The 20964-nt window shown below is 37.7% G+C and overlaps 1 protein-coding gene across 4 annotated transcripts; it reads right to left on the bottom strand.

Annotated features, from left to right (window-relative positions):
- Positions 1-279: 279 nt before the first annotated feature.
- On the bottom strand, positions 280-20912 carry FERRY3 (FERRY endosomal RAB5 effector complex subunit 3). 4 transcript variants are annotated; one of them, XM_065671889.1, is made up of 14 exons: positions 20752-20912; positions 18974-19168; positions 18556-18701; positions 16959-17140; positions 14661-14760; positions 14442-14563; positions 13605-13711; positions 12701-12898; positions 10578-10685; positions 9411-9479; positions 7725-7927; positions 2779-2836; positions 1513-1580; positions 280-530 (listed from the first exon to the last, which is right to left on the bottom strand). In XM_065671889.1, exons 1-14 carry the CDS (start codon positions 20879-20881, stop codon positions 438-440), a joined length of 1779 nt encoding a protein of 592 aa, XP_065527961.1. In that variant the 5' UTR covers positions 20882-20912; the 3' UTR covers positions 280-437. The 4 variants fall into 4 exon arrangements, with proteins under 4 accessions (XP_065527961.1, XP_065527953.1, XP_065527973.1 ...); XM_065671881.1 differs by having other exon boundaries at positions 10557-10685; positions 20752-20909; XM_065671901.1 differs by lacking the exon at positions 20752-20912 and adding an exon at positions 20620-20699 and having other exon boundaries at positions 10557-10685.
- Between the last annotated feature and the right edge of the window lie 52 nt (positions 20913-20964).

The following is a 20964-nucleotide window of genomic DNA, read 5'->3' as shown; positions in this document are numbered from 1 at the left end:
ATTCTAAGGAGACACCTGACAGCATTCATATTTTCTTAAATGCCACTGAGCAAATTCAGAAAATGTTTTCAAAACTAAACTGCCTGAAGCCCATCCAAAAGATCCTGTTGCTACCATAACCTCTTCGTTCCTACCACTTAAGTATGAGCACCACCTATGTATTTCTGCTGTTTACATACAAGAAGTTACATTGAATTCTTTCAGATAAAGGCGAGGAATTCAGCATTAACAGTGTGCTGCAACAAAGCAAGAGGCAAAAACCAACCGCTATCACCCAAGTACGGACAGTATTTATCTTTTATTACTATGTCACGATTTTTGAAGTTGCAACAAATATGACTTCAGGGTCATCATCCCTCAAAAGAGAGACATTCCAGTCCCGAATCTCTGCAATCTCATCCTTTGGCAACATGATACATCTTACTGCTGCACAACATTCAGTGTTTAGAAGTCAGAGTCAATGTAGAGGATACTCTGAAGATTTGTGGAAGCATATTACTCAGCTGGTAAAACATTTCCTCAGAAATTGTCTGGAAAACAATATTAAAAAAAAGACAAAAGTAAGCTTTGGCATGTTTGCTGTAGTTTCGAAGAATTAAGTCTCTTTGTTTTTTGACATTTAAGAGATTTGCTGTTTTTCAGAAGACTATAAAGACCGTTTTGAAGCTATGTGTTATAATTCTATTTAATTAAATCAAAAGGAAAGCACTGACCTACAAATACTGCTTATGTATTTCTGGGATATACCTGTTTCCGGTACATTTCTTGTTCCAGTAATTGATTATTTCTGCCCAGCATAAGCAGGACAGTGCTGTTTATTATCTATAGGACTCCTGCTCTCTGAATTCCAGGATAAGATTCAACTTCAGTACTTAAGTTTATTCTTGGCTTCCTCCCTGCTCAACGGTTTACTACTTCATCAAGAAATACATGCTATTTCTTTCCTAATATAAGTGATTTTTATATTGCAGTACTGCTTTCTAGAACAAACACAAGTTGGGGCTGGCCACCTTTGGAAAACTTCCTGTTTCTGAAGATCAGCCAAAACATAAAATTAAATCAATTCAGAATCTTAATTTCAACTGCCTTCAAAAACCTGGAGTTAATAATGATTGGGGGGAAGCCTGAGTGAAGTCAGTGCACTGCAGCTTTCCAAGTTGTTCGGCAATAAGACTAACAAACACCTAAACTTACCTAATGCAAGTTAGGTTAGCCATCTCTTCAGAGTAAATAATAGCAAAAAAGATATCAATTTTAAAGGTGATATATTCATGATTTGTAAAGCTGAACTTCCCAGTTTGAAAATTTAGCATCCTTAGAAGATACTACAAGATATCCAAAAATATAAATCCCTCTTATTCTTGTTTTACTGGCAAGGAACCAAACAAATACTGGTTAATATAAGCTCACACAAAAAAAGCAGGGGATAGCAAAGAAATCAAAACTAGATCTGCTGAAATGTAACAACTTCTGCCAACAGTCTAGGTTGGATATGAACTTGGTTTAACCTACCTGTGGTACCAAGAACTGTACAGTCCGAGAAATTCCTCCATCCCATGAGGCCATTTCCATCATGAAACCTATAAAACAGCATTCATACTATGTGCAGTCTTCCCCTTCAATTACACCATTATCAAGCCATGAGGGATTTTTTACATATAATTAGGAATTTTACTGCCTTAACTGGAGATGTCATTAATTGCACTTAAGTCAGACTTGGCCAATCTCCTGACTGAAATCTGCTTTAACTGGAAAATCTAATGAGGAATTATAGAGAAAATCAATGTACCCTTGAAGACCAGAATAACCAGTCCTATGTACAGCACTACTAGCCAGAAGAAGTGTGAGGTTTCTCCAAATACATGTGTTATGAGTTCTTTCAATGACTTGCTTTCATTGAGAAACAGCACCTTCCTCTAGCTCTGATGTGACCATATCCACGTTAATAAATACAAGCCTGTTGCCAAAAGTACACTGGCAATCTGGCAGCAACAGAGACTATCTGGACCTACTTGTATGGAAAAAGCTCAGCACTCATTTACTGATCAAGTTACAATATGGCATTTTTGTGCTAGTATGTCCTTACAAATGAATTACAAAGTCCAAAGGAACAAACTCATGGCAAATAGGTATACTTAGAAAAACACCTGATTAATGAAAATAGTTATATGGATGATATTCCATTGTGAATTACTAAAGGTCACAATAGGAAGAGGTTCCTCAAATAGGTGTAGAAAGAACATCAACACTATTAACATTTTAAATACTCTAAATGACTCAAGTATTTAAGTGCAGCACACAGAATGCAGCAAGTAGTAAGACCACCTGGAAAGGCAGAAAACCAAGTTGAGTCACTTTTCAGCACTGAGATGAATTAGCCTATAGCCTAGTCTTGGAAAAATGCAGGGAGCCCTCATTGTTAGAGGCAATCAAAATACAAAAGCCACTGGAAATTATACTGCAGAGAATCACCAGCTTTTGCCCTCCTTTAGAGACTGACTGCTCAAAGCAGCAGTAAAAGCTTTTTCTTCAACTGTCTATGTTTAAGTTGCAAAGATATTTTCACAACATTTTCAGTCTCTATTCTAAGTGTCTGAGACTGCTTCCTCGTATGACAGTTAATAATTTTAAGAGAAAATTATTTATTGTTTTAACAATCAGTAATTATTGAAAATCACTCTTTTATGAAAATACTCTGCCTCAGCTAACGCTGGATGTCACCAAATGCAGCATAGACAAAAAAAAACCCCAAACATCGTGAAGCATTCACTAACGTACCTTTTACGCACTTGAACACAAGCTCTGCCCTCTTCAAGCACCATGGAATAGTCATTTCCTAAAAATTAATAAATGAAAAGCCTCAATGCTCAATGGATCTAACCAACATGAGTAGCAGGGAAGACAATAAAATAACACATTTCTGCCACAAAACCCCATTTTCCCAGCAGGTATCCAAGCACCACTACAAGCCATGAAGAGGCCTATATATCTTATAGGTGATCATAAAAGCACTGCCACTGCCTACTGGTAGGCGAGCCCAGTGTCAGAACAATCTGCATGTTTTTTAAGCTGAGATGTTGAAGAAAAATACTGTTGATAATACTATTAACATGATTGGAAATAATGTTATTTAATTCCCCTATGGAGCTTCAGAAAACTGTGTAACATCCAACTGATAACTGTCAGATTTATGCGCCAGCCGGCCAAAGATAGATTCCTGACCACACCTTAGCAGAAGTAACTGATAATTCCTAGCTCTTCTTGATGATTGTTTAAGGTTTACTGGCATACCTGCCAACTTGGGCAAAAACCTCCTCTCTAATAGCAGAACTGGAAGAAGCCCTTTTCCCCTAAAGCTACATTTATGTGAAGACTTAAACCAAACAGAATTCATCTTCATTTCATGGTGGAGTTTCAGACATAAACAGACAGCAAATCCTTACCTAAGTTAAATACCAAGATGGGATATGAAAACCACAGTGGTTTAAGATACCTTAAGATATGGGTACAGGCAGTGGTCTAAATAAGTTATAGTTTAAATGCTTTAGTTTATTGAAATAATCTTTGTCTGAATGTTACAAAGGCAGTTATATTAAGATGAATATTCCTAACCAAAGAGAGTCAGTGTAAATGCTTCACAATGAAAGAATGCTTCTGTTTGTTCTGATGTACTCTTCAACATGAGAAGCAGCACTTGCTAGTCTGAGTACAGGAACACAGACGTGGAAACAAAAGTATCATTCTATGCACCTTTTCAAATTTAAGCCTTACATGACTTTCCATTCAGTACAGCCAGCCTTTCTTTTACAATCTGTCATTATCAAAGAGGTTAATTTCAGGATTAAAAAAACTTATTTGAGAAGCAAGATTATCCAAGAATGCCAACTGATGACCCCAAAACAGTACACTGTACGTGGCTCTACTAAACCCTGAAAGACAAAGTTCCTACTTAGATGGGAGAGCCTCCTGCACTACCTATGTTAAAACCAGCATAAGCTAGAAATATCTTTCCAGAAATCTTGCTTTTATTAAGTAAATCACTGCATCAGTGGATGCTGTTTTTAGGGTATACAATGCAGTAATCATACAAATGTTGTTGTTTTCCCCTTAATTTCTAAGCTTTCTGAAGAAATACTTGATCCTTGGTCTTTGCTATAACTTATGTGCCTATGTGTCACAAGTAATGTAGGCATTCATTGCTGGTTCTAATCACTGTTTTGGCTTAGGTAAAAAAACAGTGTCTAAAAAGAAAAGTCCTGTTGCTCTTAAGGCAACTCAGAAGTACCTTGTGTAATCAGTAAAAGGAGCAAAGCCTTTAAAGGACTGATTGAAACAGCAGGATATGACATTATTCCTTGGACTATTTCAGAGGAACATAAGTCTTGTGGGCACTTATGGAAATAACAGGTTGAATACAGAATACCACTTCATGCAAGCCACAAGAACTGAAAATGACACAGTAGCGATTCAATTCTAATCCATCTTTAAAAACCTAAGTTCTCAGGGTTTTGCCACACTGTCAGGATATTTCTCTAGATGCAAACTAAGTATCAGTTGTGGAAATGATAAAGGGTCAGTTACGTACCAATTCAACATACAATGCAGGAGATGGGGGAAGGGGGGGGAACAAACACCCAATCTCCTACAGTGAGTTTTCATTAACAACATTCAAGCGAGTAAAAAAAAACAAGAACACCTGGGACTCCTGGGTTTGTTCATTAGCAGAAACCACGTCACTCCTTAGCAGGCAATGATTTGCTATCAGATTTCTTCTACTTATTAAAAACAAACAAAAGGGGGCGGGACAAGGAAGAGGGAAAGCCTCACCAACTCAGAAGATGTGTTGCAAACCTTCTGATTCAAACAAATTTGTGACAGGCTTACTACATGGCGTTGCCACTTTTATCAAGCTACGGCTTTCACACCTTTGTGGATCACATCATAACCAGGTAATGAAAATGCTGAAGTCCATAAATGCCATGTGGGATGAAGATTTCAAACCAAATTTCAATGTTTAATTTAATAAGTTAAGAATTAGTAAGATGTTTATTCCAAGTATATCCATGCAAATTCTATATAAGCAGCTATACAGTTAAAGGGAGGAAACTTGGACAAGAAGTATTTGAGGTTCATTACACTCATCAATAATCCCTTTATATACATAAACCATGTTCAGAGATATTTAACCATGTGCAGAGATATTTAACAGTTATACTTCCTTAATTTGTACTTTTTTTCCCCACAACATTTTTGTTATGGTAATAGAGACACGTTTCTCACAGTGCTGCTGTAAGGACAGCAGCAACAGCTCCTATCTTGAAACTACCAAAGAAGTGTGCCAGCTCTAGCATGGCGTTGCTAAAAATGCTATGAGAGCCATTTTATTCTCAGTTTATGTATCAGTTTATATTGGGTTCAGAACAGTGAGCAGACAGTAACATATCATTTGCCTGAATTTGAACTTGTCTGCTTTTGCCTTTGTTGAGTATCAAACCCAGTTTCTTTCCTTCATTTAACTTAATGATCAGAACAGATGAATTTGATTTTGTTGTTCTCATCACAAGCAAAACTAAGGAAAACAGAATTTCTTTTTTTTTTTCTTCATAAAAATAATAACGAAATCTAACGACTTCGTTACTTCTGGGAGGTTATAAACACTATGGTTCCATCCATAAAAGAAGAAAACCTCTGGGAAAAGCACAAAGAAAACTCATGATGAATGCCTGCCACAGTGAAGCATGCAAACATGTCTGCAGCTGTGCTCCTGGTAAACCACTTTACAAAAATGTTTTTATGTAGGTGGTAAACACAGATTCAAAACTGGGGCTGCTGAAGGCATCAAGTTCAGGTTAACTTTCAGAAATCTGTTGTTATTCACTTTTCCCTCAACAACATGTTACATATGTGTGTGTTTCAAATTAGGTCAGCCAGCTGCAAAGCACTGTAATAAGCAATGCTGCTAATACATTTCACACAGTACAGTTTTGGCTAAACATACACTTACAATACAGATCACTTTCTGCTTACTCTGCAAAGACTTAAAACTTAATATAAAAGGTAAATTGTTTTGCCAGGACCCTTTAAGAATCCAGCACTAGACATGAAGCTAATTCCTCAGTTTCACACATCCAAGCAACAAAACACTCCCAAAGTACACTGAACAGGTTGTGCTGTGCTTTATTTGCACATTAAAATACAGCTATGCAAATGAAAGATAAAACTAACCAGGTTTAAAGAAAAAAAAAAGAAAATAATATAATCAGATGGCAACACAATTAAGAAAAATGGCAAATAAATTTATGAAACCCAGTAACTGGGTCCCATGAGTAACCCAGGCTGCTGTTCTGCAGTTGATTATTTGCATTCATGTCCCCTCAAAAAGTCTTGATATGACTTAGGAGATGAAAATTTCAGAAATAGTATCATCAGTTCCTAAAAGTCTGCTTTTATGTACGGAAGTATACCCTTCAGAAGCTTCATAATTGGACATTTTTAACTTCTGCACTGCTTGCACTGTCACATTAATAGATCCTCATCTTTCAAAAGGGGGCCATTTGTACACTGTGTTCGAATCAAATTCCCCTATAAAAAAAGTCACTGTTAAGGATAATCCTTTACGGTGATCCTTTACTTTGCTGTTAGCCAGGCACTTTCAAAGAAGGAAAGGCAGTATTGAAATTTATAAATGAAAAATATCAAAGGGTTACTTAAGAAAAACCCACAACAGACTATAATTACACATACAAGGTTACAGTAATGGCAGTATTATCTTATTTTTCTCATTTTTTTTAAGTTTATAGACTTTCCACCTCCTGAGGAGGTGAGCCATATGGCTGCAGTGTTTGTCTACTGCTTCCCGCCCTGCCTCTCCATCCCCTTTTGGTCTCTGCTAGTATCTTGTGAGCCACATGTGACAGTGCAGAGACTGTCAATGGTATTAAAGTAATATACACTGTTCAAAGTTACAGTTAAGTAAGAGACACTTATGCTGTACATTAGTGTCCGCTGAAGAAGTGAGTACAAAAGGTCAGCACAACAAGGAAGCACACTTGTATCCACAAAGAGCATTAGCAATATGCTGCTTCTTGCCCAGGTGATATTTGGGGGACTTAAAAGAGAAACAGGGCCAGAAATTGAGGATGCAAATGATTAGGCAGTGAAGAACAGTTCAGAGCAAAGGTGAAATTTGATTGCTGCTGCGTAAGGCTGAGATGGTAAAGAGTGCTATTTAGGGATACAGAACTCTAAGACCAGCTTTGCTAGTTCCGCTGCTCATAAAACTTAGTTTTAAGGGTTTCTAGCTAGCAACAATTAAAACTGGGGACCTGGTGTCACTACTGCATCAATGACTCTGGAGGTACAGTTTCTAAGCAAGAGATGTTGCCAGAAGACTTCTAGTAGTCCCATCCTTCAATAGTACTAGTACAAGTGTGCAATGAGCTGGATCAAGAAAGCAAAGTGTCCAAAATGAGGGGTGGGAATAAAAACCCAAAGTCATTCAGCTGGCTGAAGTGCTTGTAACTGGTTCAGTTCTTAATTTGGCTCACCATATAAATGAGTGTCAACATAATGATGTGGCAGGAACCAGTGCAACGTGGCAGGAGTATGTGACTGGTGTAAACTGTCCCATGTGGCTTAAACCGGCATGAAACATACCTTTTTCAAAAATCACTTTTGTTGCATCCTACAAGATAAAGCCAAGTTAAATCCTTATATTTACTTACTTCTGACATATCATGCACCAATAGGAGAGGAATACTAATGGTAGTGATGTCGTGTGTGCAGCAGACTTTGAGAATGTTTCTGAGTCCCATGATTGCAGGATCCCGAGCAGTTACGTTACCGGATCTTACATTATCATCCACACAGAGGTGAAAAGCAACATGAATTTCAGAAAGGTTTGAGTGGCGTGTGATGTAGAATTCTCCTGCAGAATAATATAAACCAGGAAAGCAAGATGATATGGTAGTGATCTATACTGACATACAATTGTTAGACAATGTAAGCATACGGTCAGTTAAGACAAAAGGCAAATACAAATACATAACAGAGATGAGAACACACAAATAAGGAGAGTAAAAAAGTTAGAAACCAACTGATCTAAAAATCTCCTGCAATATCATTGTTCTATAACATATCCTACACTCACTTTCCTGCTTTGATGGATTTCACTGGCATCATGGACACCTGGTGTAATAAGACGTAACAGTGCCAGTACAGGCGGATATGATCTATATATAGTATGAAACAGAAAAACAAACACAGAGGAGGTGTAATACTCAAAATATATAATGTAAGTACTGAATTGCAGACAGATGTGGGAGGCGGAAACACCAAAAAAGGATGGGTTAAAATAAAGGATGCAAAAATTCTGCGGAAAAAGATAGCAGGTTATATAACATGTGAGATATGTCCTAGAAGACAAAGGTATCACTGATCATTAGAATTTAAAATAATTCATAGGAATGGGAAGATTAGTTAGAGTTGTTTGGAAAAAGTTACCAAGACATCTCACTGGGGTATTTTTACACTTGGTATTCATTTACCACAGGTAGAGAAAGAGTAAGGGGCAGTGAAATGCAAGTCTCCATCTTACCCTTCTGCTTGAGATCAAAAAAGTAGGTATACAACACCCCTACTGTTTCAGTCAACAGATAAACATCTTTCTTCAAAGCTATTCTCACTGGTCATTTAAGATACTACCTTTGTATTGGGACAGCTGAAGAACAGCTATGTACTCCTTTCTGACAACAGCTAAGGAGGTAGTAATCCCCAGCAATGACCCATCTAAAAGTAGAAATACACAAGCCACTGCAGCCATATTCACCCTAGTTTATCTGTTAAGGACCCAAGTTGATTTATAATCCACTTATACCAAGAAGATCCAAAACAATCATGAAAGCAGTTTTAAGCCCTCTTACTCAGCCTTGAGTTGTATGGATTTAACTCCTTCCCCCCTCCCAACTGTGTATTCATCTTCAAATGCCACAGAAACTTAATAAAAATTGCAATATATACAGAAGACACTTTGTCTGAGAGGAATGGACTCATACTTCTCAAGGTTCAAAAAATACATTCTAAAATGTTTTGCTCTATCACAACAGTGACATATATATAATTATTTAAAAAAATAATATCAGTTGGTAGTATTTAAGTTTTACCTTTTCCCATACGGAAGTTAAGTTAGTTAAGATTTGCCCCAAGTCACATGATGCAGTGGCAAAGCTGGGAATAGAAACCAGATGTCCTGACACCTAGTTCTCTGCCTTAGCCACAAGAACATCCTTCTCCTCTAATTGAGGTCAACTTGGGTTTACTTTATAATTTATGTTCTGACTTTAGAGCTAAAAATGTGCATCTATAAAACATGATTTGCTTCAAGAAGAGGGGGGAAATGCAACAGAACTCACCCGGCAAAATGTTTGACTGGTTTCGTTTTATATTCTTTAATTTATCTTCGCTTCCACTACTTTTGTTTTCTGTATATAAATATATAGCACAAACATAAAACATATCTATTAGTTACGCCTTGCCATGAAAGTCTGATGTACTAAGATGATATCTGGCTTGATTTTTACTATAAAGTTACCATAAAGTCCCCCAAAAGGAGGGAGAAGGACAGGAAATGTTTTTGCTGTCTTCAGCAGGCACTGAAGTGTATCTTACCTCAAATCATAAGCTTTCTTACTTAATCATCCTACAGTACCTCTTCATAGTATTCTCAGACGTAAAACAAAACTTTCCAAATTGTCCCACAAGTGCATAGTACCTTGCTATTGCTTTTGAAATAACATAACTATTTAAAGCAAATTTGTTCCTAGTATTACAAGAAATAAATTTAAAGATATTTACGTAAATTAGGAATATAAAACCAGCTTTCAGTATTTTGCTCAAGACTACAGCAATATGCAGGTTCCAAGAAAACTTGTTTTTCTCTAATTACTCTTAAAATCTATTCATGTTACTGATGTATTTAAATCAAATAAGTAGTTCTCTGCAAGAAAAAACAAAGTTTCATGATATACAATTACTGATTATGGTCAGAAAATTTCACAGCCATTTGTAAATGCAACTGCAAAGTAACCTGTTCACAAGGATTTGGTCAGCACTAAAAAAATATACACATTCATTTATTATTCAGTTTTTAGCACTCACTTTTAAGGAAGGGGCAAAATCATAAATCTCTTCTGCAATTTTATTTCTATTTAAATGTAAAGTCAGATAAAGTCTCTGTTGCTGCAGGCAGTTTAAACTGCAGATGACAGCACAATGCCCTGCCCCTATCACTTCCCATGCTGTTAGAGCATCATCAGAACCTAAGGATTTACCCTTGTTTTTTCGGAAGGGTATTTCTGTTATGGCAGCAAAAGACACCATGTGAACATGGTGTCTGTGAAGACAATCTCATGCAGACTTCTCAGAGTTTATCAATAAACTTGAACATTCCATTTTATAGATAAGGTAACTGAAAAAAAGGGAAATCAGCTTGCCCGGAACATAAACATTCAGCTGACCACTATTCTATTTCAAGGAAAGTAATTTTAGTTGTTACTGACCATGATGTCTTTTCGACTTACTGCTACGCTGTGCTCTGGCCTTAAGTACAACCTTCTGGACAATTTCAAGCTGTTCTTGAATTCCAGGAAAATGGAAATCCGTGCATTCTTGGCAAACAGTTGCAAAATCTAGGAAAAAAGTAAGATTAAAATCCACGTCATAAGGCTGTGCTTAGTAACATTACATAATTCTGCTCTCCTGTTCAAGCAAGGCCAGTTACAAAGCCAACCCCCCCAAAACCAGAAGCAGCCCTGCTATACTCCTCTTTAAATTCTAAAAAAATATGTGTCAGATACAAAACATGTTTGAAAGAAATTAATTGCTCTAGGAAGCAAACAAACAAAACCAATCAAGCAAAACAACTCCACACCACACACACACACAACAAAATCCCAAGAACTGTTGCATGAGTGTTGTTGCTATTCAAACAAAATCACCCAGACAAAAAAAAAACCAACCCCAAAACACCGTCAACACTATGTACTTATTATGTGCACTAAATGTAACTGTGCTCTAAAAATTATGCCTTATTACTAGCAGTCCTTCAATCTGTGGTAGTTTATTAAAAGATACATAATAGATACTTCCAACAGCAACAACAGCATTCCAGGTGCTTTCTGAAAAGTGAGAGCTATTAATGAAGTTCATAAACAGTGTATTTGGAAAGCTGAAATTACAGTTCTTTCATCTTAGTTCTCAAAACACTGACCTGAAAGCTGAAGAAAAGTGTCATCAGCCAAAAAGAACGCAAGTTCATTTTCCTAATAAGTGAGCATTATGCCAGACTTGGAAACATTATACTGATAATAAGGATCATAAAATACTGCCTCTGTAACCAGTATTCTAAGCTCCTTACCCTAATGCCCAGCCTTCTCTCCAAGCAAGTCAGTGGAGACAAAATCAGCTATTAGCAAGGAGCTAGACTACACTAAGTAATTTCTACTTCCTCTTTTGAGGTACTGAGGTACCTGTTCTAATCCTCCTTAAAGTTCTTAATGTATTTTACCTTTTTACACAAAATTGCCACCACAAAATCTATTTTCAAAATAGATTTATTAAATTGTGGTGTTCAAAACCAAGGCAGAAAGAAGCTCATATTCCAAAAGATTGCGCCTTCTGTGTTTATGGAGATAAAACAAGGTCACAAGACATTTTATTTGAAACAAAGAAATCTCTCTTGCATTTAAATTAACTTTCATTTTAGTTTATTGTTTGTCTGAGTGTTCCACACCTACTCAAAACCCAAGCAACAGCAGCCCTACAAAGACCTAATATAAGAGACTTGAGTGAGGCAATGCATGAAGTCTATGAAGAAACTATTCATCTAGCATAGAAAAAATAGTCTGAATGAAATCAGCATGTTGAAAGTTCACACCTAAGTTCAACTTTCTGTTCAAGGCTGTTTTCTAGAGATGTATACAAATGAGGTTTCAAAGGTATATTTTGCTAGTTGCCATTTACACATTGTAAGACATACAGAAAACATTGCAGTCACAGTTTTCAGTCTTGCCTCACATGGTATACAAATTGAACCATTTTTGGATAACAGATTTACCCAAGATGCAGCATCAAAATGTTTGCCAGACCTTTGAAAATCTCATCAAGATTTGAGGGAGCTTCTAGCCCCTCATAAAATAAAGCCTATTAGGTTTGTATTTTTCCCCAGCTTTAAAACAGAAGCAGAAAATTGTTTCTATGCTTTTGCAATCCAGAAATTTAGACTGCACAAGCCATGGCATCTCTACTTAAACAACAGCATTAAGGCATTATTTAGAAGTCTTCTATACAGAAATTTTATGAACCTTTGAGACCCCTAATGTATTTATTTCTTAAAGAGCCTTTTAGGAAGGGGAATTGTTGCTGGCTAGTGCAAGGAAATAGACCCTGAAGTGTTCATTCCAACATGTTCCTTACTCAAACACAAACCCTAGGAAAGAGGTGAGAGAGATCAGCATATCAGAGCACAATTCTGTTCCCCATCCTTACCCATATCTCTTTGTGCATTTGTCACCTTTTTGCAATATCATGTCCAAAACATTCAGATCTCCATTAAATTTTAATTCTACAGGAAATATTTGTTGTGACAGCAAGTTTGAGTAACATTTGTCTTCACGGACACGATACACCCAATTAGAGGACTCACCTCTTTTGATGCCACTGTATGAACTGATACGGTTATCTACCAACAAAACCAGGCCACAGAGAGAAGTTGAATAGAGAGACATTGCAGTTTGAAGTCTGTGAAGTTTTACTCCACTTCGATGATTGCGCTTATGTTTACAGAAATCTAGCATATCAGCTCTCAGTAATCTCAAGTTATGCATGGTCTTCAACTGAGCTCCTGTAGGGAATATCAATGATTTGAATACATACAGTGAAAGAGGAAAATTGGGATTGTTATTAAAATGCAAGGGATTAAAGGGCTTCCCTAAGTTTTCTGATAAGGATCTATAAGGGAAATACAATCAATAATACTCAAAGAAAATTGTAAACCATATATTCGGTTTTACATGCATACCAGCAATTTACAAAGTAAGAGTAAAAATGCATTATTTTCACAGGCTGTCACAAAGCAAGGCCTTTTTTGCTATTATAAGGCTATGGATGAAATACTAAAGCAGACAAAACAGACAGCATAAGAAGCCTCTACTGCATAAACAAAAAGCAAAAACTTTAAGTATCTATTTTTCTGTTAATTGTTCATGGGAATTGAACCTAATACTGACATTTGCTTACCAAGTATAAGAATAGTTAAAATACAATTTTTAACCACTATACGTTTTGATGTTAGTGTACCTTGCAAGGGTGGATAAAAACTTGCTTCTAGAAAGTTTGCCATTAAGTATATTTCAGGTAGCTAGATACTGTTTGATACAGCTTACAGCATACAGTCCTCCTCTTATGTAAAGAACAAATACAGTTTGGTTAGTATATATTATGCACATTCATGGTTAATAATGCATGTCATACTGTAAATAATACATGGTTTAGATACATTATTTATTAGTGTTTGTCATGATGTTTCATTTTGGTGTCAGTTTACTTACCCAAGTGAATAGTAAAACTTTCTTCTAACAGCCTCTGCTCTTCATAAATTCTTCCGTTTCCTTCTACAGATTCTCTCAGTTGGCTGGGCTGAATATTAATTTCATCACTAAAATAATGAAAAATGTACTGAAAAGTTTGCCTTAATTTTTGTTCAACCCAACAATATCTTGTGAAAGCTATCCAAAGTTTTCTTGGCTAGTCTGTAGAAGCCAAGAGACTAAACCTATTGGCATGAACTCCACTTATCTCAGCTTTTGCCTTTCTGGCATGCAATATTCTAGGTGCACACTGGCAGAAAGAGCTAACTCCACCATTAGATTTACCTAAATAATTATAAAGCATTTTGAGATTGAGAAATAAAAATTAATCACTATACCTGGTTATAAGATAATAACAGAGGAAGGAAAAAAACCCAACAAAACATTCTTCTTAGCTTATTTATCATAGCCAAAACCTTATTTATGAAGTTACAACACAAAACATTTCTGTTTTGACCCATATACAAAATAGGATGCTAAGGAAAAAGATAAAAAAAAAAATAATAAACCTAGCCAAATCAAACACTCCATTGTATTCAAACTAGCTGGAAATATTTCAGTTACCAGGTACAATGATTAAAACGCTATCACTTCACATCTATTATGAGCATCCAAGATTATGACACCAAAACATCCTCACATCCTCACTCTCTCTCAGAGGTCCTTGCCTCTGGACTTTTAGCAGTCCTTTTGCTTCAACTGTCCTACTTAAATGGCTAACCTGAAATAAAGATTATGTAAAAGTGAGTACTTTGAACTATTACAGATGGAAGTAAGCATCACAGAGGAATTAAATACCTGACTGTGCTGTTGTTGGGATTCTTCAGGTCCTGATGAAGCTTTATCACCCATTCCTGATATTCCTGCTTCTGGATGGCAGTAGACTGTTTCAATTCATTGGTCCACTTGTTCTCCAAATCCTAACAAGACGACGGTGATAATTTGAGTAGTTTGTGTTGTCTTTTTAAACTAGTATTTGCTTGACATGCCTATTCTACTTCACTGAAGTCAGTTTACCTGCTGAGATTCAAAATGCTGAGCTGCTAATGAATTTACATCTTGGTCTGTTAGCGATTTCCCTAGCTCCTGCATCACCTTATCCATTTCAGCTCCTTGTCTGAAATAGAAGCAAAAATAGATTTGCAGCAAAACAACACTCTCGTGGTTTAAGCTCAGTTGTAAATCAGCCACGCAGTCCTCGCTCACTCCCCCCACCTTTCCTCCCCCCACTCCCAGAGGTATGGGGAGGAGAACTGAAAGAATGTAACTCCCATGGGTTGAGATAAGAACAGTCCAGTAACTAAGGTATAACACAAATCACTACTGCTACCACCAATAATAATGATAAGGAAAATAACAAGGGAAGAGAATAAAATACCACCTGCTGACCGATACCCAGTCCGACCAAGCAGTGAACTAGCCCTTCTGGGTAACTCCCAGTTACATCCTGGGCATGACGTGCTGTGGTATGGAATACCTCTTTGGCTAGTTTGGGTCAGGTGTCCCACCTCTGCTTCCTCCCAGCTTCCCCTCCTCCCTGGCAGAGCATGAGACTCAGAAAGTCCTTGGTCAGACTAAACATTTGAGCAGTAACTAAAAACATCAGTGTTATCAGCGCTGTTCTCAGGCCGAAAGTCAAAAACACAGAGCTGCACAAGCTACTAAGAAGGAGAAAAGACTGCTACTGCTGAACCCAGGACAAACACCTATCATAATGTCAATGATACAATGATCAGTTGTATCAGTCAGCTGGTCAATGCTCATCACAAGCAGAGATACAACTGAATGGACAGCTGAAAGCTTTGTCATGCAGTATTTTGTCCATCTGCTCATTTTGGAATTGGAATTCATATATCTAAAGTCTACCCTCGCAGATGTTCTAAAGAAGGTACAACAGTATCTCCAGATACTCTAATATAGTATCTAATTCACTATCTTTATCATTAGAAGAGGTTTTGAAATGGACCTATTCAGTCCCTTGCCTTCCTCCTGCCCAACCACACCACAGTTGATCCAGACAAGTAAACACCAGGAAGTAGGTTAAACATAACCATTTTTAATAGTCAGATGAGCTTCCAGCTCAAACTACACTCAACATGAGGACCTGGAGTTATAGTGCTGTCCTGCTATCATTAATTCATCCAATACCTTGTCCCTCCTTAGTCTTCTTAATCCCTGGCTTCACTTAATCTTTCACATTCAGCTCTTTCTTCAGCAAGGAACTGAATTACCCTAGCACTGATTTAGTAATGAATATCCCCCAAATAAATCTGAGTTGAGGGTCAGGGATTCCAAGTCAGCTCCTGTGTAAACAACACACCTACGCTTATCTGGGATAGTCTCAGCTGCCACCAACATATGGAGTTCCTTGTTTATGACAAATGGATATGACAAATTCCACCAGAATCAAAGCACAGCTGTATCACACCAGAGCTCTGCAACATTACTGCTCTTAGGATTAACTGTCCTTTCTCCTATATACTACTTGAGAAGAGTCCAAATGGTTTGCTAACATGTTATCGGCAACATCTATTCCCAAATTAGAAGTATGTACAATTCAGCCTATAAGAAACTATAGAAACAGATATGCATTGAATAATGTGAGCTTAAACACACACAACTCAAGAGTCATACTGCCATTCTGAATGCTAAAACAGACCTACTTAGAATATCCTGGCACTTCACAAGCATCTACACTATTTAGTATCTATAGTATTGTACGTGTTCCCTCTTGTGGACAAAGCAGCCACGTGCAAGCTTATTTAGAAACGCGGGATCTCACAGAGGACTTTCCTAAATTTCAGATTCAAAATTTTCTGATTTAAAGTTGGTTCAAGTCTATGCTCATCTTTTCATATCCTTTACTTTCATAAATCATAGAGTGATTAGGGCTGGAAAGGACTCTTAAGACCATCTAGTATCAATCCCCCTGCCACAGGCCGCCTCACACTAGACCATGTCACCCGAGGCCCTGTCCAACCTGGCCTTGATTTTCTAGATATCCTAAACACTTTATGTTGCTCTACCACTTAAAATGGGGATAGAATAATGGACATCAAACTTTCTACTACTTTGACGGCCTTAGCTTTTATTACTTTCAGTGTCTGAGGAGAATGTAATATAGCAAACCCTAACAGTGTAAGGCTAAGTATTATATAACTTTAAAGAGGGAAACCTAAAACTAAATAGGGCCCTACACAGATAAATACAAGTTGACACACATTGTCCTACAAGTTGTATACACCCAGTAACATGCACCCCTATTTATTAAGGGGGGGGGGGGGGGAAGAAAAAAGAATTAAAAAAAAGGAATACCTTTCCCGAAGTTTTTTCAGTTCCACATCTCTTTCACTTATTAATTCTGAGATGCTAACAAAATAATTGTGTTCCAGGTTTAACAGCATTTCAGAAGCTGGAGAATGTATCAAATCATGATAAACATCTGCAAAATCTTCATCCCAGCTGGTTTCTTCAGGTTTTGCATATTCTAAGATTGTCTAAAATTATAAAAGGCATTTTAAAGCATATGGTACCTTTTAGGACATACAAGGATCCCTCACAATGTTGGGGCAAAACCAACTGGGCATTCACACTGTTGCTCAACCTTAAACATACAAAAATTATCAAAAAAGATAATTTTTGTTTTAATATATTATTTTAATATTCTGGTTTAGAATATAGAAAGCTCGAATTTAAAAAATGTTTTAACTTTTTTTCCCTTCCCATAATCTCTTCTCTTTCAAAGCAACTAACAACAGAAACATTAAGGTTTTGGCTACAATGAGGAACTGCCAATTTTCAGCCATCCCCAAGTTGGAAAGAACAGTATCTATAACAATATTTGCAGTTGATGAATTTCAGACTGGGTCCAAAACACCAGCTGTGCAAACAAAAATGTTTTTCTAGAAAGGCTGACTAACCTCTGACATCACTAGAATTTGATCAGCAACACTGATTTAGGAAAAGAAGGGTTTTATTGCACAAAGAATGGCCCAAAGATTCCAGTTTTTCAAGCTCTTTTTACTGGAAAACTCCTTACATATGTAATCATTTCCACCAGATTCAGATGACGAATTGAGATTATATCATTAATGTGTAGGTTAGAAATGTCAACAAATGTTCTAATTTTAACCCTTGCACTCAGGCTAACCTATTTGTAGAGACCACTAGCAGAGAAGACTGTAAAGCCTTTCAATATTCTATCACATTCCTATGCTCACCCAATACAGATTTTTGTTAAGCTAATTTAGTTTTGTTGACATTCTTTAAGGCAGATTATTTGCTTCCAAGTATCTTTATAACAGAAGAAGTTTTTGGAATTCTTCACAACATTCTTCTACACTGCATGATAAGTAAATTCAATTCCCATAAACTTTTCCTCAAATGCTGCACTTTGTCATTTTTTGGTTTTTTTTTTTTTTCCTCTTTGCTAGAACTCTTCCAGTTCTTTTGCATTCTTCTGTTTTGAAGATCACATGCGAAACTGGATGCATTACTTCAGCTAAAATGTAAAACAGTTACATGAACACAGAAAATGAGCTGAAGAGTCTCCCCCAAGTATATACTATTTCTTTGGAGACTTGATTGTCACTATTAAGATCCAGGATAGGCGTATTAATTTACTATTTCTTGCTTTGATTCTAATGCATTATAGCCATTATGCCTATTTTTGTTTGACTATCACTAGCTATTTACCTGTCAATTTCCTGTCTCTACTAAATTCAAGAAAAACCTAATTGATAACTAACAGGATGAAGACTTAATGATCACTTTCAGATAAAAAAGAAAATTGTAAGAATTGACCAGTGAATTTCAGTGTAACTTTGCATATTCACAGATGTAATTGTCTGTACATGCACACACACTCTCACAAAGCAAGTCCTGAATATTAACTTTTTAGCCTTAATCTTACCTCTTTATAAGCTTTAGCCCAAGTATCTGCCAGCTGGTTTATGTCTACTTTTCCTGATTTCACTGCTTCCAGAGCCATTTCAGCTTCTCTATCATAATCTTTTAGAGTTTCATCTTCTACAAACTTATTAAGAGATTGCTTCAGGTCTATTATAACAAGAAAAGAATGCTCCATCAACAAAACATGCCAGCAGAAGTATCAGTAATGATCTGGGAAACACAGAAATAAAGTTTTTCTGAAAACCTTTTACTTCGGCACCTTACTTGCTACTACTGACAGTAATTTAATGTTTTGTTGTCTTAAAACCAAATTTTTTAAGACTATTCTAGCAAACACCCTTCTTTGGGTTTCTTAAAGTATGTTGTAAGACACTTGTGGACATGGACATATGACATTAATTTAAGAAATCAATTCTTACCATTTTCTATAAAGCATGGCAGATTGTGCAGAAGCATTAGACGTCCATGCAAATTACTAATATTCTCTTGCACAGGGAATTTGAGAGGCACAGTAAGTACTAAATGTTGATTTCCAGCATTGAATTTGTACATATAGTCTCTCTCTCTACTGCAGATCTTTCCTTTATTAGGCTTCATCTTCTTGAGTTGATTTCCTGCGTGAGAAACAAAAATAACATGACCTAAATTCTTGTAAAAATGTAAGCAAAATTGCTAACTAAAACCGTGGCTTTGTTAACCATTAACAGCTTCTGGTAAGAAAACATAAACCCCCAAATTTTTCATACTCATCTTGACTTCCAAATACATGGGTTGGAACTGTAACATAAATAGCTGTTTACAAAACATCGAATGCTTCTAAACTGTAACTGAGTGTATCATTTTATGAATTAGATATAAAGAAGATGTAAGTTGGATAAAAGGAAGTAGTTCTTCCCTGTGAGGATGATCAGGCACTGGAACAGGTTGCCCAAAGAAGTGGTGAACATTCCATCCCTGGCAGTGTTCAAGGCCATGCTGTGGAGAGCCTTGGGTGACATGGTCAAAGGTGAGGCTTCCCTGCCCATGGTAGGGGCTTTGGAACTAGGTGATCTTAAGGTCCTTTCCAACCCTGACCATTCTATGATTCTATAATTTGGGTACTTACTCTTACAAATTACAGAATAAGCATCCTGACTTAAAGGCAGAAGCAGGACAAAAGGAACAAACAGCAAAGTAACTAAGACACTGTAACTGCTGCCATGCACATCTCAGAATCTGAAATCCCTCACTGTACATTAGGATTTTATTTCCTCCTTTCTGCAGCTGGTAGGTTTGAATTGGCAGGGGGGAGGCTGTGGAAGTTTGCAATCATTTTTAGAAAAAGCTTATTTTTTCACCTACTTCAGGACAGATTGTCATTATTTCTAAATAATATAATTGAAAATAAGGCAGGAGAAAAGCAAGGTAACTGCTTACAGAATGAAAATAGCAGATGGGATGACGTAACTATGTCACTAATTCTTCCCTCTACTCATTTGCATTCCTCCTTCTTGAACATCACCTGCGAAGCAGGACACATCACTCCAGCTGAAACCTACGCTAAAAACTATGCTCCAAGCATAATACAGAAGAAAAAAGTCTTTTCCACGGTATTTCCCACGGCAAGATTAATGGGCCAGTTCACATTTTTCGTTTGTATTTGGATTTTTTGTTTGTTTGGGGTTTGTATGCGTGTGTGACCAAACCTATATATTAAACAAATGAGTTACAAATTGCTTCACTGTAACACCGAAATCTCCGAACCCAAAGCGACCCACACCGGTCGCCCGGCCCATCAGCGAGGGATTTAAACGGCACCATTTAGAAATGCAAAACTTACGAACTTTTTTCTGCAACTTCCCGACAAAGCAAGGCTTAGCGGGGAAGACAAGTGCAGCTGAGCAGCCGATGTGCCCCACCAGAGAGGCCCAAACCCGGCGCCTGTGCCCCCAGCCACACCAAGGGCTCTGATGAGCGAGATCTGCCGCTCATGCCAAGGGAGACGACATCAGCTCCCACTGCAGAAAACACATAAGCAAAGCTAGCGGCGGGAAAGAAACACCTGCAGGACCCCATCCACCTTTACCCCGCCGGGAAGGCTCCGACACCGCAGGGTAAGCACGGCCCCACAGCTCTGAGGAGGCAGCGCCCGCGGGGACTGCAGCCGGTTCCCCCGCCGCCGAAGGCAGGACCGATACCCTCCTCCTTGTGCGCTCACCTGGGTGCCAGGCGGGCAGGTGAGGGAGCGCGGCGGCCAACACCGCCTGGGCATGGAGCGCAGCGGAGAGCTTCCGCCGCTGCGGAAGGCGGTGGCGGGCGACTCCCGCCTCCCCATGGACCCTTCGCATCCGGAGCCGCAGATTCGCCGCCCACCCTCCCGCTTTGTAGCGAATGTGCCGAGCGAGCGCCCGCTCCCGCGCCGCTGAGTGCG

This window comes from Lathamus discolor, chromosome 1 (assembly GCF_037157495.1).
Source record: "Lathamus discolor isolate bLatDis1 chromosome 1, bLatDis1.hap1, whole genome shotgun sequence".
NCBI classification, from domain to species: Eukaryota; Metazoa; Chordata; class Aves; order Psittaciformes; family Psittacidae; genus Lathamus; species Lathamus discolor.
This window is presented reverse-complemented; position numbering and strand designations above follow the sequence as displayed.

Bases quoted from the DNA above. Each gene is read 5' to 3' on its own strand.
- FERRY3 (XM_065671881.1), bottom strand. From the start codon at position 20,881: ATGCGAAGGGTCCATGGGGAGGCGGGAGTCGCCCGCCACCGCCTTCCG. The intron at 2,837-7,724 runs GTAAGTAAATAT...ATTAATTTTTAG, and splicing joins TGGTGCATGATATGTCAGAA to GAAATGACTATTCCATGGTG. The intron at 531-1,512 runs GTAGGTTAAACC...ATTGTTTTCCAG, and splicing joins TACAGTTCTTGGTACCACAG to ACAATTTCTGAGGAAATGTT.